This window comes from Rhinoraja longicauda, chromosome 3, assembly GCF_053455715.1.
Source record: "Rhinoraja longicauda isolate Sanriku21f chromosome 3, sRhiLon1.1, whole genome shotgun sequence".
Classification (NCBI taxonomy): domain Eukaryota; kingdom Metazoa; phylum Chordata; class Chondrichthyes; order Rajiformes; family Arhynchobatidae; genus Rhinoraja; species Rhinoraja longicauda.
Window position 1 is genome coordinate 46,752,119 of NC_135955.1, and position 18,499 is coordinate 46,770,617.

An 18,499-nucleotide genomic window follows, 5' to 3' on the forward strand; every position below is an offset into this window, starting at 1 on the left:
AGAACTAAAATATGGTATAGCAAACCTTCTTTAAACTGTCAATGCTGATGTCAGGAATGAATGAGTAGACAAATTTATGTAGTACAATAAATATGTTTTCAAGCCCACAAAGGGCTCAGATCACCGATGAAACAAATCAGAACATGGAGCACACAAATACTCTATAATAGAGAAAACATTCTAGTACGCAAAAACTAAGATTCTCTTTCAATAGACAAGAGTTCACATTTCTGACAACTCAACTGGTTAATTCCGCTCAAGGCAACCAGTACTAGTCAAAATATTGTTTTTAAAGAAAGCTTGATCCTAATGATGCTGTTCCACACAATAATTTTATGCCACTTACAATACTACAACAAGGAGCAGATTTTCTTTTTTACTTCCAGAAAAAAATTAAGTCAGACATGACTGAGTCAATGCAGAATGGTTACAGACAAACTCATTACCCACACCTTCCTATCCCTTCCCTATCCTTAGCTATTGATATATTCCGAAATTAAAACTTCCCTGGCTGCTGTCAGGCTAAATAACATGTTGTGCAGTGTACACCCATACAGATCAGTAGGATTTCTGCTGATCCTTGAGGCAGAAAACCATGATGCGACAATTGGCTTTACCCTGAGCAGAGTCAACCCAAGGTTCCCACTCCAAGGTGCTATCTTGCTGGAAATTGCAAATATTGATGGGGAGAGGGATGGGAAGGCATGGAGGAAAAAGCACATCATCGTGCTCTGGTAATAATACCTGCACATTCAAAAGCCTGTCGACTACATACAGATTCACATCGAAAAAGTGAACACTTAAGCGAGAACCCAGAGGACTGATAGTGCAAATGGAATTATATGCAAGCAAGAGTCAGCACATTCAGATAAAACAGCTGAGAACAGTTATAATTTAGAACAAAAGCATTTAAATGTTTTAGGCCAAATAGAAAGCAAAAATAAAAGGGGAGATAAAGCACGTATCAAATCACACATACATGCAAACACATAGTAATTAGGGCATCCTTGCAGAATGTAACACAATTGCTATGTGTCAGAGGCGCTTTAGATTTACTTGTTCATTTCATTAGCCACCGTGGCACCTCATTAGTGTGTGACCTCTAAAATGACTGGGCTATAAATTCAGGACAATTAACATCTTCAAAATTTGTGCATTTCCATTTAATTATGATTAACCTGCTTCAATGGACATTACTGGTAAGCATTAAGAAGCTTGCCAAATTAATGAAATGTGATGCATCAGAATTTGCCAGTTTAGATTTAACTTTTGTACTAAAAATTACAATTAAAAAGATAATTCAAATGATTACATGCTTGCATGTTTTGTTTAACTAAAAGACCTCAAAATTCTTCCCAGGAAGAAATAAATATTTTGTGGAAATTTTAAGTAAAAAATCAACTTATTTTCCCAATCTTTTTTATATACTGACCTTATGACTTTTTCTCCATTACAATTACATTTAACTAAAATCCTCACTGCAAATTTCTCACTCTGTTACATTTGAAGTTTTCAGTCAGTCATATGCTGCACAATTCCCCGAATTTCTATGAATCCTTTCGATTCTCATCAACTAACATTCGCTAGGAGAGCAGCCACTCGGCATTACATTCAAAGCCATGAGATCCTAGCCATCCTCCCAAAAAATTATCTGGTATCCGTAATCAATAGTTTGTAACTGTATATTATTGTTGACCAATCACATTGCCAAATATCATAAAGAATGGTTCAAGGTTTCCAAAAAACATGGAATAAAAGCTAAACTAGTGAAATAAGAATTTTACAGTAAACATACTAACTAGTTAAAACAACCATAGGATGAAGCTATTATTTATTTTGTGCATAGCCATCCGTTATTGAGAGTTGCGAGTCTTTCAGATTGTTTAATCAGATATTTAATTACTTGCAAATTTTGGATACATTATAACATTGACAAAATATCAATCACTGTTCTGAAAAACTCTAACCCAGTTATATTGTTGTCTATTAATAATAAACCAGTTGATTAATACAGCGTAGAAATAAGACACTGTTTGTAGCATATACTCATTTTATAGTTATTGAGCACAGCTATAGGTCACAAGCCGGCCAGTGATGTTATCCTACCCAGGCAGTACTGCAGGAAGGAGAAGCATTGGTGTCCCCCTGTGGTGAAAAAATGCAATATTACAACATTGATTTCTCCAACAATACAGCAGAAGATGGTTCAGAACACTTGAGGATTGCATATTTGAGAGAAAACTGAAATTTGTCATTTTAAAAGGGAAATCATGGGCTCTGACTGCTTTGTGAATTCAAGCAAGAAACATTGGTAATGGGAATGGTCACTCCTCATTCAAGTTAAAATAAGTTATATGTCTAACTTATTGACTTTGATCCTTTGCTTTTCAGGAAAGAATTCCAATTAAAATGTCATTCATTTATTTGAACAAAATTCTAATGTTTATAGACAAATACAATCTCCAAGCACTAGTTAGCACAATTGTTCCTCTGGCCATTACAAATTTGCAGCTATAATTAGAACAGTGATTGGCTTAGAAAAAATATGAATGCAATGCAAGTTAATTAAACTTGGTCAATGTTTTGCCTTGGCATAACAGAAATACTTATTGACTATCACAGCTCTGACAAAAGATGACTAATGTTGATTGTACAATTTCTATAGATCTTGTAAATGTATTGTTATAATTAGAAGCCTACTAAATAGACCATATGTATTTTTTGACTTTTTGCCCTGGAAGATTTTTAGCACATGAGGAATTAGTTTATTTGAAATACATTTTCTGTATTACCAAAAAAATATTGCCATAACACCCAAAGACAGCACTTTACTTATGGGCTACATCCCCTCGTCATAACAAATCAATTACATTGAAATATTGTTTTTACAAATTGGGACTCTTGCTCAAAAATATACAGATTATTCAAAGCATTGAAAACTATTTTTCTTCATCAGTATTAGCTGCACAACACTCATGTTTGCAGCTAATGTGAATACCAATTAAAATAAAATTGAAACTTGCTGTAGGGCAACAAAAGTAATCATGAATGCAGAATTTAAAGACAAAAAGCTGCTGTACAAAATGGTTCCCTATAACAAGTTTTTTAGATTGGAATTAATCACCCCTCTGCAGTCTAAAACTACTTTAATTTATGAAGATTCAAAATGTGGACCATACTCTGCATAAGATTAGAGGTTAAAGATGTAATTAAATGCAGGTGCTATAATTCATGTTTCTGTCAGTCATTCATTTAAGTAATTCATTAAAATTCATGATAAAGTCTAACTACAAATATGCAAAAAGCTAGATATTTGAATAAGTTTTATTTATTTTGTTTTTGAGACAAACAGATTGATAAAGATAGATGTTAGGTTTGATGTCAAGGAAACAAATTACAACTAAGTTCCTAAGATCACTGATCGAATTGGTAGAGTGTAATTTATGTACTACAAAGACTAAAAGTGCTGCACTCGTAATCGTTATTTTAAATTTATTATAAAGAGATGAATATCAGGAATCTAGCTGCTCTTGGTATTTATCTCTTTAGATAATTTTGAATTAAATCAATCGAACAATGAGAACAAATAACAAGTTTTGTAGCATTGGTTCGTAGATACATGCTATCTCACTCTATAAAACCTACATGTCACTGCAGAAATGTTCAATGTTTTCAATGTCTATGCAGACTGGTGAATAGTTCCTCTAGCCAAATGACTAATAAAGATATCTGAGTATATGGTAGAAACACATGTAAGCTTTAGGAAGTGTGTAGAGGATGTCATTTATGAAAATCTACTGCATAAACTTTAGTTATTTTTCATTCCAATAGATTAATCTCTTCATGAAACAATGAGAATGCGTCACTTTAGGAGATATGTCTACCAACAATAACACAAAACATTGTTAGAAGTATATTTCCAAAAATACCATTCTTTTCATTACTATTCTTTACAAAGGGCGACTAGATAGATTCTTAATTGTTCAAATTTTCTCCCAACTTCATTTGCACCTACAACTGCAGTTGAATGTTAAAAATGACATAAATATAACAGTGTTTGTACTACCAATATTCCAGTTAATGATGGCATTAAAAATTCTAATTTACCTATGCCATGTATACATACACCAAGCTTTATAAATCTTAATTCATGTTCCCTTAATTGATAGCAAATTGGTTCCATGGAAGGAAGCAGAGGAGGATGGTGGAAGGTTGCTTCTCAGACTGGAGGCCTGTGACTAGTGGTTTGCTTCAGGTAAGGTGCTGAGCCTGTTACTGTTTGTCATCTACATCATTGATTCCATGGAGTGCAGAAGAATGAGGGGAGATCATAGAGGTGTACAAAATCATGAGAGGAATAGATCGGGTCGATGCAGAGTCTTTTAGCCATAGTAGGGGAATCGAGGACCAGAGGACATAGGTTCAAGGTGAAGGGGAAAAGATTTAATAGGAATCCGAGGGGTAACTTCTTCACACAAAGGGTGGTGGGTGTGTGGAACAAGCTGCCAGGGGAGTTTGTTGAGGCTGGAACTATCCCATTGTTTAAGAAACAATTAAACAGGTACATGGATAGGACAGGTTTGGAGGGATATGGACCAAGCGCAGGCAAGTGGGACCAGTGTAGCTGGGACATTGTTGGCCGGTGTGAGCGAGTTGGGCCGAAGGGCCTGTTTCCATACTGTATCACTCTATGACTGTGACTTAAATGATGTGAATTTTATAAAAATAATTTAAATATTTCATAACACAAATTGCAAAGGATGTACAGATATCATGATAAATAAATCTCAAGCTTCAATTATAATAAAAGGCTATACATACCTCATTCTGTTCCTCATGCTCCAACAAAGCTTGCAGGAAAACTCGGCGCTCATGACTTGAAGATTTTTGGTCAAACATACCAGCCTGGATAACTTTTTGGTCCACATTAAGCTTGTATTTGGCAGCAGCAAGAATCTTTTCTTCCACACTGTTGACTGTGCAGAGGCGTAAGACGCGAACTTCATTCAGCTGTCCAATACGATGAGCTCTATCTTGGGCTTGCAAATCCTTGCAGATGCACAAGAATAGATTTTTTTTTAAGTCTCAGTGAAACTTGCATGAAATAATTTTAACAGAAAATCTACAATTCATTTGCAAAGTATTTAAATGGACCAGTGCTGGACTTGTTTTTGCCCTCTATAATGTTTGGGACAAAGACCCATCACTTATTTATTTGCCTCTGTACTCCACAATTTGAGATTTGTAATAGAAACAAATCACATGTGGTTAAAGTTCACATTGTCACATTTTATTAAAGGGTATTTTTTATACATTTTGGTTTCACCATGTCGAAATTACAGCTGTGTTTATACATAGTCCCCCCCCATTTCAGGGCACCATAATGTTTGGGACACATGGCTTCACAGGTGTTTGTAATTGCTCAGGTGTGTTTAAATGCCTCCTTAATGCAGGTATAAGAGAGCTCTCGGCATCTAGTCTTTCCTCCAGTCTTTCCATCACCTTTGGAAACTTTTATTGCTGTTTATCAACATGAGGACCAAAGTTGTGCCAATGAAAGTCAAAGAAGCCATTATGAGACTGAGAAACAAGAATAAAACCAAAGTTGTGCCAATGAAAGTCAAAGAAGCCATTATGAGATTGAGAAACAAGAATAAAACTGTTAGAGACATCAGCCAAACCCGAGGCTTACCTAAATCAACTGTTTGGAACATCATAAAGAAAAGAGCACTGGTGAGCTTACTAATCACAGGCCAAGGAAGACCTCCACAGCTCGTGACAGAGGAATTATCTCTATAATAAAGCAAAATCCCCAAACACCTGTCCGACAGATCAGAAACATTCTTCAGGAGTCAGGTGTGGATTTGTCAATGACCACTGTCCGCAGAAGACTTCATGAACAGAAATACAGAGGCTACACTGCAAGATGCAAACCACTGGTTAGCCGCAAAAATAGGATGGCCGGGTTACAGTTTGCCAAGAAGTACTTAAAAGAGCAACCACAGTTCTTGAAAAAGGTCTTGTGGACAGATGAGATGAAGATTAACATATCAGAGTGATGGCAAGAGCAAAGTATGGAGGACAGAAGAAACTGCCCAGGATCAATAGCATATCACCTCATCTGTGAAACATGATGGTGGGGCTGTTATGGCCTAGGCATATATGGCTGCTGAAGGTACTGGCTCACTTATCTTCATTGATGATACAACTGCTGATGGTAATAGCATAATGAATTCGAAGTGTATAGACACATCGTATCTGCTCAAGTTCAAATACCTCAAAACTCATTGGCCGATGGTTCATTCTACAGCAAGACAATGATCCCAAACATACTGCTAAAGCAACAAAGGAGTTTTTCAAAGCTAAAAAATGGTCAATTCTTGAGCAGCCAAGTCAATCACCTGATCTGAACCCAATTGAGCATGCCTTTTATATGCTGAAGAGAAAACTGATAGGGACTAGCCCTCAAAACAAGCATAAACTAAAGATGGCTGCAATACAGGCCTGGCAGAGCATCACCAGAGAAGACAGCCAGCAACTGGTGATGTCCATGAATTGCAGGCTTCAAGCAGTCATTGCATGCAAAGGATATGCAACAAAATACTAAACATGACTACTTTCATTTACATGACATTGCTGTGTCCCCAACATTATGGTGCCCTGAAATGGGGGGTGGGGGCGACGACGACTATGTATAAACACTGCTGTAATTTCCACATGGTGAAACCAAAATGTATAAAAATGGCCTTTATTAAAATCTTATAATGTGCACTTAAAACCACATGTGATTTTTTCTATTACAAATCTGAAATTGTGGAGTACAGAGGCAAATAAATAAATGATGGGTCTTTGTCACAAACATTATGGAGGGCACTATGGAGGGCCATTACGAATGGATGAGATGGACCTGGCCTCTTGCGTCCCAGTGCATTGAATTTGCTTATCTAGACCACGATGTAACCAATTAGCATTTAACTTCTACAATGCATGTGTGGAAGTTTGTTGTAGTATTCAATGACTTGCCAAATCTATTTGTCTGAAGAAGGGTCTCGACCCGAAACATCACCCATTCCTTCTCTCCTGGGATGCTGCCTGACCTGCTGAGTTACTCCAGCATTTTGTGAATAAATACCTTCGATTTGTACCAGCATCTGCAGTTATTTTCACACTGCCAAATCTATTAAAATGTTTAAGAAAGTAGAGGCACTATTGTGCCTTTTTCATAATTGCATCTATGTGTTTGGGCTAAGGACTAGTTATCTGGGTATTAATGCCCAGGAATTTGAAACTGTTTACTCTTCCACCATCGACCCATCTATGCAAACTGGCATGTCTCCCAATTTCCCCTTTCTGAAGTCAACAATTCGTTCCTTCATTTTGTTAACATTGAGTGAGAGGCTGTTGTTGTGGTACAACTCAACTAGGTGTTCTATCCTTCTCCTCTACACGGACCAATCTCCACCCATGACAACAGCAGTTCCATCAGGGAATTTGTATATGGCATTGGAGCCGTGCTAAGCCACAGAATAGAGGCAAAGCATGAAGTCCTGAGATGGACCGGTGTTGATGGTCAGCGAGGACGAAATGTTAGTGATTTGCACTGATTGGGGTCTGCTGATATGGAGGTTAAGGATCCAATTGTGAAGGGAGGCACAGAGGAGCTTGGTGATAAATTTGGAGGAGATAATTCAGTTGAATGCTGAACCCAAGTCAATGAACATGTGTTTGATGTATGATCAATGATGTATGCGTTTCTGTTATCTTGATCGATCCACAACAGAATGACGAGCCAAGTAAATATCACCTGCCATTCACCTGTGGGATGATAGGTAAATTGCAGTGGATTCAGGTCATTTCTCAGACGGGATTGATTTGTGCCACAACTAGCAGACATAGACTGCTGCCTTTTTCCTTACGCTGTGGTCCTGTCTACGATCAGACTGGAGTTGGGGGTCAGCCATGTCTCGGTGAAACAGTAGACAACCTTCTTATTCCTAGGTTTTTGATCTTGTTCTCAAACAACTGTACATTGGCCAGAAGGATGCTATGGAGGCAAGAGAGGTAGCATGACCCAATGCTTCAGTCTTACCTGAAGGCCTCACTGGCGATCATGTTTTCCAGCACAATGGAGGCCACCCCTATCATGCCCGCATTTCAGGGGTCAGGTCTGCCAGGCAGTCATAAGAGCTCAAGTGCATTCAAAGTTTAAAAGCATGTTCCTTATTGCTGTAGTTATTTACTTTACAGGAGATATTTATTTCTGCTCATTGCTGCAGAAGCCCAGAAAATTACAAAGGTGTTTTTCTACTGTGTTTCGAGCCAGGTGGCAGAGCAGAGCACAGCAGCAGGAAAGTTTCAAAGAGCACTGTTATTTGTTTGGCTCATTGAAAGGCACAGCAGCAAATAAGGTACAACAGAGTCACCTATTTGGAGAACCCAAGTGAACCTCTGCCTCACCTGAAAGGACTATCGGGGTCTTTGGACGGAGTCAAAGGAGGAGGTATAGGGACAGGTGTTGCATCTCCTGCAGTTGTAGGCGAAGGTACTGCGTGGGAAGCGGCGTTAACCAGGGAGTTGCGGAGGGAACGGTCTCTGCGTTAAGTGGAAAGGGGTGGAGATGGGAAGATGTGGCGGGATCCCGTTGGAGGTGGCAAAAATGTTGGAGGATTATGTGCTGTATGTGACAGCTGATGGGGTGAAAGGTGAAGACTTAGGGGATTCTGTCCCTGTTGTGACTGGAGGGAAGGGGAGCAAGAGCAGAGCTGCGGGGTGCAACTCTGTGCAATTGGGATGGCAGTCAAGGCATAGAAGGAAGTGCAACAAGCAGCATTGTCTCAGACCATAAACAAATTATCAAAGAGAAGGTATTGGTGGTTTTAAAGCACTTTAAGGTGAAGAAATCCCCAAACCAAGAACATCGTTGAACTGTGTGGTACGCTGGGGAAGAAATTGCAGTGGTCCTTGCAGGTATTTACATCATCTTAAGTCACAGGTAAAGTTCCAGAGGACTGGAGGGCTATAGTTGTACTGTTATTTAAGAAGGGCAGCAAAGACGGGTATCTGCAGACAGATAACGCCTGTGGTGGGAAAGTTGTTGGAGGGGATTCAGGAGAACAGGGTCTATCAGTATTTGGATAGAATCGAACTGATTAGGAGTAGTCAGCAAGGTTTTGTGCATGGGAAATAGTTTCTCAGAGACTAGCCAACAACGCTAACTTGGTTGGCATGGAAAAGTTGGGTCAAAGGGCCTATTTCCATGTTGATAGAGAAATAGGCACCATTCAAGCTGTAGGTGGCTTAGGATCTTTGCATCAAAATAATTCTCATACCTGATGTGGATTCCAATCACTGTCAAAAATGACAACAGTATCAGCTGCTTGAAGATTCAGACCAAGCCCACCGGCGCGGGTACTCAGCAAGAATATGAAGTACTTGGCGTTTTCTTCGTTGAACATTTTCAATAAAGCACCACGGTCGTCTGCTTTAGTTGTTCCTGTGTACAGATAAAACATGGAGAATTCAAGAGCAAAATGCACACATCGTCAGTACCATCAAAGATCATTTCAAAGTAACTCAGGATCACGGGCATTTTACAAGTGTATATATAGACACAAAGTAAATGCTTCTTATGTTAAATCCTTCCCGTAACATGAATTTCTAATCTTCCAAGAAAGAAAATGAAAAGTCTATATCTAAAGCCTTCAAGTTTTGATTTTCAATAAATAATCCTGTTTTAAAAGAAACAAAATAACCCACTTTGCAAGAGTGTTATCAAGTTCTTAATAGATGGTAAAGGTTTTCATCACAGATTTCAAAAAGTCAAAGAATTTGTTTTGACAGGACATCTTAGAAAAATAAGATTAAAATCTAGTATTCATAAATGAATATTAGAGTCATAGAACATACAGCAAGGAAACAGGCCCTTCGGTCCAACTGGTTCATTCCAACTGAGATCCAAATTAGTTCAATTTGCTCGCTTTTGGCCCATATTTCTCTCAACCTTTCCTATCCACATACCAGTCCAAGTCTGTTACAAGTGCTGTTACAGTAACTGTTTCAACTACTTTCTCTGGCAGCTTGTTTCATACAACTGCCACCTACGGAGTGAAAAGGTTGCCTCTCAGATCCCTATTAATTGTTCCCCTCTCACCTTAAACCAATGTCCCCTGGTGGTTGATTCCTCTATCTTGGGTAAAAGACTGTGCATTCAACCCATCTTTGCCTCTCGTTATTTTATTCATCTCTATAAGATCACCATTCAGCTTTCTGCTCCCCAAGGAATAAAATCCTAGCCCACCGAACCTTTCTCTATACCTCAAGCCCCAGTCCTGCCATGACCTTGTAAATCATTTCTGCACTCTATCCAGGTTAATGACATCCTTCCCATCATAGGGTGACCATAATTGAATACAGTATCCCAAATGTGACCTCACCTTTGCCTTGTGCAACTGTAATACAACATCCCTACTTAATACCTTGACTAATGAAAAGCCATCTTTACCACCTTAGTTTCTTGAAAGTGGCATCACTGGTAAATATGTACCTGTACTCATAGATCCCTCTACTCAATAATACTCCTGAGGCCCATACTGTTCCCGGTTTGACTTCCCAAAATACAAAACCTCGCACTTATCTGCATTAAACTCCATGAGCCATTCCTCATTTTTGATAACCATCTTCACAGTCTATAATACCACCTACTTTAGTGTCATCCATAAACTTACTAACACCTTCTATATATTCATCCAAATCATTGATATATACCACAAAAGCAATGAACCAGTGCCAATCCCCAAGGCACCCCATTTGTCACAGGCCTCCAGTCGGAAAAACAACCTTTCACCACCACTGTCTGCTTCCTCCCATAAAGCCAATTCTGCACTCAGTTAACTAGCTCTCTCTGGATCCCATGCTATCTAACCTTCCAGAGCAGAGTGGAATCTTATAGGCAAAATATTGTTCCACTGGAATAATTTTGTATTTAAAAACTTAATGATGCCAATTTATAAATTTATAAATTCTATTAACAATTGATGAAGTTGTATGGAATTCTACACAAGCATTAAAGGAAAGTTTACTAGTTCCTACTAAATTTGGTCTGTGCATTTAAATTGTTTTTCAAAGGCAATAATCAGAATGGCACGACGCTATTTCGGTTATTGGGTTCAAGTTCTGTAACATTAACGTACCATCGAGTCGCAAATACGAAAAACTTCTGTATGCAAAGTAGTCCTCCATTATGGTCATCAATGAGGTCATCTGGCAGAACAGCAGTACCCTGTGATTAGTAACTCGCAGTTTTGGCAAAATGCGGTCCAATAATTCAAATTTTCCTGAAGCTCGATATAGGTCAGGACTAAATAGAAAGTAATGGAAAAAAATCAGCAGATATTGTAGTTAGGTAAGCAGCATGCCTTAAATGTTAAAATTTAATCTAAATAAAGGCATGTCGAACGTTACAACCGAGGAGAAATTGGTTAATTACTGTAAGCCAATAAGTTGACAAATATTGAAACTCATTGCCTCCTTAATTATTTCAACAAATGCTAGTGAAATATTTAAACTGCAGTTTATCAGGGACAAATGGGACTGTCTTTCCCCCCCCCATTGTAACACAACAACCAGTAAAATAATTTTTTAACAAAAAAACAATATGCAGAAGAACTCAGCAGGTCAGATAGCATCTGTGAATAGAAATGAACAGACTATGTTTCAGGTATAGGTCCTTCTGCAAATCCTGAATCAGTTTTGTTGCTGAAGATTCTAGCATCTCACAAGGTGATTTTAAGACAAACTAGCTTTCCCTATTATTATATAACGCAGGAAAAACAGACGCCCGCCTGACAAAGATAGCACTAATGATCAAAGGATCATTTTCTTTACATATGAGCTCATTTAAAAACATCAGTTAACCCCAGACGTGTGATACAAACATATTAAATCAGGTTCAATTAAAAGGCAAGTTTGCCATCTTAAATGTAATTTGCAAAATTTTAAAGTTCCATTGATATTATCAAAACATATCCAGTATGTTTCACTACTCACCCAGTAATGAGTCCTCCATTATAACCTAGGTGTTCAGCAAAAGATTCCTGCAACAGCAAAACAAAATTAGTCACTGCACTGGGCAATGAAAAACTATATACTTCTAGCATATTCAGCATTTACTGTAAGGAGTTGGGGAGGAGGATCTTGGAGTAATCTTTCCTAAGAAATAAAGATATTATAATTTGGCTATATTCATAATTATTTTCTGATCTGCAGTACCCATCATTCACAAATAGAAATCTCCATCTCTGTATTTAGAGTCATACAGCATGAAAAACAGGTCCTTTGGCCCAACTCGCTTATGCCCCCATCTACACTAGTCCCACGTACCTGTCTAAGTGTTTCTTAAACGTTGTGATAGTATCTGCCTCAACTACCTCCTCCAGCAACTCGTTGCATATACCTATCACCCTTTGTGTAAAAAAAGTTGTCCCTCAGGTTCATATTAAATCCCTCCCCCCTCACTTAAACTTATATCCTCTGGTTCTTGATTCCCCTACTCTGGGTAAAAGACTCTATGCATTTACTCTATCCCCCTCATGATCTTGTAAGAAAAATTCAGTGACATCGGGAACTTACCTCTATATGTTGAAACATGAAGGGATGATTGCATATTTTTCTGAGCTGCATTATGGTATTCATGAGAGTTTTAGCACCACCTTTACCCTGTAGGGAAACAGAAGCAATTAAAGGAAATCAAAAATAAATTGCTACTGCTCCTGTAAAATTTGAACCCACAAGCATATATTAATAGAAATTATTTGACAAGTACAACATTAATTTCACTTAGGTTCAAGTTTGTAAAAGTGCAAGCCAGGTTAGTAACATTTATTGTGAATTGTGTTTTGATAACACATTAGAGGTACATGATCCCGACAAATATGCAGCCTGTTTGTCACTTTATCCATCTAGAACCAGAAGGTAATAATTAAATTGTAGAATTAGTAATTATAAAATAATTGTCTGTACACTACTTAGACCAATAGGTCTGTTAAAACAAATAGAAATACGGAGATTGAAACATTAAGTCCATCTTTCTCTCAGGTTCTGTCCAAAAAACAACAGCTCCAGTAAATATTTTTTGGTATTACACATATATATCTGACAATAAAAAATGAATTAAACATTCAGAAATATTCATTAAACCAACTTGAACTACAGTGATATGCAGTTCTGGTTGCCATACTATAATAAAATGATTGATTACTACACTTTTGAGAGAGGTGCAGAGGAGATGGATTCCGTTGAGAGATATTCAGTTATGAGGGACATGGACATGGTGGACAGTAAGAACGTTTACCTCATGGGAGAGACTATGCAAGACCAAAAAGCAGAGATTTACAGTAGGGAATAAGGTTGAGTAGGAATCAGTGGAAGAATCTGTTTCACCCAAAGGGTGGGTGCAATCCTGAACATATTGCCTGAGATGGCAGTGAAGTACTTTCACAGCATTCAGAATGAGCACATGAATAGCCAAGGCATAGTAAACTACAGTCCATGTTCTTGTGAAAAGGATTTGTATATCAGTTTTGTTTATAGTCATGTGTACAGAGGTACAGTGAAAAGCCTTTGTTGTGTGCTAGCCAGTCAGCGGAAAGACAATACATGATTACAATCGAGACATTCACAGCGTATAGATACATGATGTGGGAATAACGTTTAGTGCAAGATAAAGCCAGTAGTCCGGTCAAAGATAGTTCGAGGGACACTAATGAGGTAGATAGTAGTTCAGCACTTCTCTCTGATTGTGGTAGGATGGTTCAGCTGCCTGATAACAGTTGGGAAGAAACAGTCCCCAAATCTGGAGGTGTGCGTTTTCACACTTCTGTACCTTTTGCCCGATGGGAGAAGAGGGAATGGCCAGGATGCAGCTCGACCTTGATTACGCTGCTGGCCTTGCCAGGGCAGCGTGGGGGTATAAATGGGATCAATGGAAGGGAGATTGGTTTGTGTGATAGTCTGGGCAGCGTCCACAATTCGCTGCAATTTTGTGCCAGTAGGTAGATAGGTAGATGCTGATTGGCATAAACATGTTTGGCCTCATCCTGTGCTGTATGACACTTCCCATGACAGCAAACATCCTACATCATAACACACATGCTTATCTTTCCCATCCCTTGTATCTTATACAGATTTCCATTCATCTTAAAGAATCATCATCAAATCAATTCATGGCCTCACCCTATACTTATCTCACATTCTCCTATAAACTTGCATCCTTTCGTTTGTCTCTCTCATTTTGCTCTGGCCTTTCAGTGCCAGTTCTAGAAGCACAACCTATAGCAACAAGCCTAACTTTGGCAAATCCATTCCGCATTTTAACGATCGTTCCTTCAGACTACCCCATAAAAACAATCAAAATAATGGATCATGAAGAGATTTTAAACTGTTTCATCTAACTGCTCCTTCCATGGCTTTCCTAATTTTCTTATCTATTCTGTATATTTCTTACTCCTTTAGCCTCCTATAAAACATCTAAGAATACAATGTTCATTCCTTTGCTATTGCTGTAAGTGCAGTAGCAATTCAATACATCTTTGTGTGCCACTTAAATAAATTTATTTAAAAACAAATTGCTGAAAACCTTCAACGAGATAAGCAGCGTTTTCTGTTCTTATTTCAGATTTACAGTATTTTGTTTTTGTTTTATATTTTTTGTCAAGTCAATTTCCAAATCTCCCCCAAAATTTGGTATGTGTAAATTGCACCGTCAATCTGCAGCAACCAACACTCAATTCTTTCCCTCCATTTCTCAGAATCAGCTTTCACTGCAAATTTGCCGCTTTCTAAACTTCAGACTAAATACTTACACGATTATTGCAATCCTCTATGATTACATCCCTTTGACCACTTGCAAATGATATTTTGGAAGTCGATGTCTATCATATGAAAGCCTTTACAGACTTTGTCATTATTAAAACTACCAGGATTCAGGCTTTTTAAACTAGAGAAGTTAAAATTGTTCTCCTCTCTGTGCAGCAAACATTACAAGTTATAACAATTGGGTGGTGTTTACTTTGGATGCAACTGGCAATTACAACACATTAAGTTCCCACTCGAGCTTCACTGCATATGCCTTCAAGTAAAATCTGTTCTGTTTAATAATTTAACAGAACTGCTTTATAATTATTCCTCACTTAACGAGCAAGCGCAAAGCATCGGCATGCAGGCGTATGACTTACTACCTGGAACAATACCTGTTCGTACCTTTTTATCTTTCTCAGAGCCATCAGTTAGAAGAATTCCTTTAGCTTGCATGTGACGATACAGAACCTTTTGCAGAGAGGACATGTCACATTTGATGACGTACTCAACCTAAAAATCAAATTTAATTTGTTGCATTAAAAAAATTAATGAAATCTATTTATTGCAAAAATTTAAAAAATAGCAAATTTGGTTTGATTCTAAATGGACGACATTTCAGAATGAAATTCTAATATCTCCTAGCTCATTTTTGGGATGTGGGCATCGCTAGCAAGACCAGCATTTATTTCCCATGCCCCATTTTGCCCCCAAAGTTAGTTGAGAGCTTCTTCCTGCAATCCTGTTGGCGACATGGTTCTAGGTTTTAGACCAAGCGACAATGAAGGACTGGCAATATTTTTACAAGTCAGTATGGTGTGCAATTTTGACAGGAATCTGCAGGTAGTCAGGTAGTATTCCTATGCCCCTGCTGCCTTTATCCTTCATGGTGGCAGACATTGTAGGTTTGTAAGGTACTTGTGAAGTAGCCCAGGGAAGTAAGTGCAGTGCATTTCGTAAATGGAACATACTGTGCAATGGTGATGAGGGAATCACTCGATTTTGATGAAGTACCAATCAAATGGCCTACCTTATTCTAGAGATAATAAGTTGCAAGGTGCTTGACAAGTTTTATACTTTATCGTGGTAAGTGGAAAGCTCTTCGGCCCAACGAGTTCACGTCGACAAACGATCACCACTCACCACCTTCTTTAAAAAAACCTGCCACGCACATCTCCTCTGAACATTGCCATTCTCATCTTAAAGTCATGTCCTAGAGGACTTGATATTTCAATCCCGAGAAAAAAGGTTCTGTTTATTCCCTCTATGTTTCTCATGATTGTATATACAGTGCCCTCCATAATGTTTGGGACATAGACCCATCATTTATTTATTTGCCTCTGTACTCCACAATTTGAGATTCGTAATAGGAAAAAAAAAACCAATGTGGTTGAAGTGCACATTGTCAGATTTTAACAAAGGCCATTTTTATACAAAATCAACTGTTTGGAACATCATTAAGAAGAAAGAGAGCACTGGTGAGCTTACTAATCGCAAAGTGACTGGCAGGCCAAGGAAGACTTCCACAGCTGATGACAGAAGAATTCTCTCTACAATAAAGAAAATTCCCCAAACACCTGTCCAACAGTTTAGAAACACTCTTCAGAAGTCAGGTGTGGATTTGTCAATGACCACTGTCCGCAGAAGACTTCATGAACAGCAATACAGAGCCTACACTGCAAGATGCAAACCACTGGTTAGCCGCAAAAATAGAATGGCCCGGTTACAGTTTGCCAAGAAGTACTTAAAGAGCAACCACAGTTCTGGAAAAAGGTCTTGTTGACAGATGAGATGAAGATTAACTTATATCAGAATAATGGCAAGAGCAAAGTATGGAGGAGAGAAGGAACTGCTCAAGATCCAAAGCATACCACCTCATCTGTGAAACACAGTGGTGGGGGTGTTATGGCCTGGGCATGTATGGCTGTTGAAAGAACTGGCTCACTTATCTTCATTGATACTGCTAATGGTAATAGCATAATGAATTCTGAAGCGTAGACACATCCTATCTGCTCAAGTTCAAACAAATGCCTCAAAACTCATCGGCCGGTGGTTGATTCTACAGCAAGACAATGATCCCAAACAAACTGCGAAAACAACAACAAAGGAGTTTTTCAAAGCTAAAAAATGGTCAATTCTTGAGTGGCCAAGTCAATCACCCGATTGATTCCTGGGATGGCAGGACTTTCATACGAAGAAAGACTGGATAGACTCGGATTGTACTCGCTGGAATTTAGAAGATTGAGGGGGGATCTTATAGAAACTTACAAAATTCTTAAGGGGTTGGACAGGCTAGATGCAGGAAGATTGTTCCTGATGTTGGGGAAGTCCAGAACAATGGGTCACAGTTTAAGGATAAGGGGGAAGTCTTTTAGGACCGAGATGAGAAAGTTTTTTTTCACACAGAGTGGTGAATCTGTGGAATTCTCTGCCACAGAAGGTAGTTGAGGCCAGTTAATTGGCTATATTTAAGAGGGAGTTAGACATGGCCCTTGTGGCTAAAGGGATCAGGGGGTATGGAGAGAAGGCAGGTACGGGATACTGAGTTGGATGATCAGCCATGATCATATTGAATGGTGGTGCAGGCTCGAAGGGCCGAATGGCCTACTCCTGCACCTATTTTCTATGTTTCTATGATCTGAACCTAATTGAGCATGCCTTTATATGCTGAAGAGAAAGCTGAAGGGGTCCAGCCCCCAAAACAAGCATAAGCTAAAGATGGCTGCAATACAGGCCTGGCAGAGCATCACCAGAGAAGACACCAAGCAACTGGTGATGTCCATGAATCGCAGGCTTCAAGCAGTCATTGCATGCAAAAGATATGCAACAAAATACTAAACATGACTACTTTCCATTTACATGATATTGCTGTGCCCCAAACATCATGGTGCCCTGAAATGGGGGGAACTATATATAAACACTGGTGTAATTTCTACATGGTGAAACATTTTAACCACATGTGATTTTTTCTATTATAAATCTCAAATTGTGGAGTACAAAGGCAAATAAATAAATGATGGGTCTTTGTCCCAAATATTATGGAGGGCACTGTACTTCTATCAGGTCTCTCCTCAACTTCCGGCATTCCAGATGAAATAGTCCAAGTCTGTCCATCCTCTTTGTAAACAATAATCCTATTAACTAATAAGGGCAGCACAGTGGCACAGCGGTAGCATTGGTGTGTCGGAAAGAAAACTGCAGATGCGGGTTTAAAATCGAAGATAGACACAAAATGCTGGAGTAATTCAGCAGCTCAGGCAGCATCTCTGGAGAGAAGGAATGGGTAACGTTTCGGGTCAAATCCCTTCTTCAGACTGAAGGTAGCATTAGTGCCTTGCAGCGCCAGAGACCCGGACTCAATCCTGACTATGGGTGCTGTCTGTACAGACTTTGTATGCTCTCCCCGTGACCACGTGGGTTTTCTCCGGGTGCTCCAGGTTTCTCCCACATTCCAAAGATGTGCAGGTTTACAAGTCAATTGTTCCTAGTGTGTAGAATAGAGCTAGTGATAGAATTGTTCCTAGTGTGGAGAATAGAGCTGGTGATCATTGGTCAGTCCCATTTGGTGGGCTGATGGGCCTGTTTCCACACTATCTCTCAACTAAACCAAATCCCTAATCCAGGCATCATTCTAGTAAACTTCTGTGTC

At 38.8% G+C, this 18,499-nt stretch overlaps 1 protein-coding gene across 3 annotated transcripts in view; it reads right to left on the reverse strand.

Moving 5' to 3' along the window:
- The window catches only part of LOC144591976 (SWI/SNF-related matrix-associated actin-dependent regulator of chromatin subfamily A member 2-like), a 99,832-nt gene that overhangs the window by 21,724 nt on the left and 59,609 nt on the right, over positions 1-18,499 (reverse strand). For all 3 annotated transcript variants that reach the window (XM_078396070.1, XM_078396071.1, XM_078396072.1), the window contains 7 exons: positions 15,256-15,363; positions 12,628-12,714; positions 12,046-12,092; positions 11,190-11,356; positions 9,330-9,493; positions 4,822-5,049; positions 2,107-2,145 (listed from right to left, as the gene is read on the reverse strand). In XM_078396070.1, the coding sequence (XP_078252196.1) occupies positions 2,107-2,145; positions 4,822-5,049; positions 9,330-9,493; positions 11,190-11,356; positions 12,046-12,092; positions 12,628-12,714; positions 15,256-15,363 (840 nt within the window). The remainder of the gene's footprint in view (positions 1-2,106; positions 2,146-4,821; positions 5,050-9,329; positions 9,494-11,189; positions 11,357-12,045; positions 12,093-12,627; positions 12,715-15,255; positions 15,364-18,499) is intronic.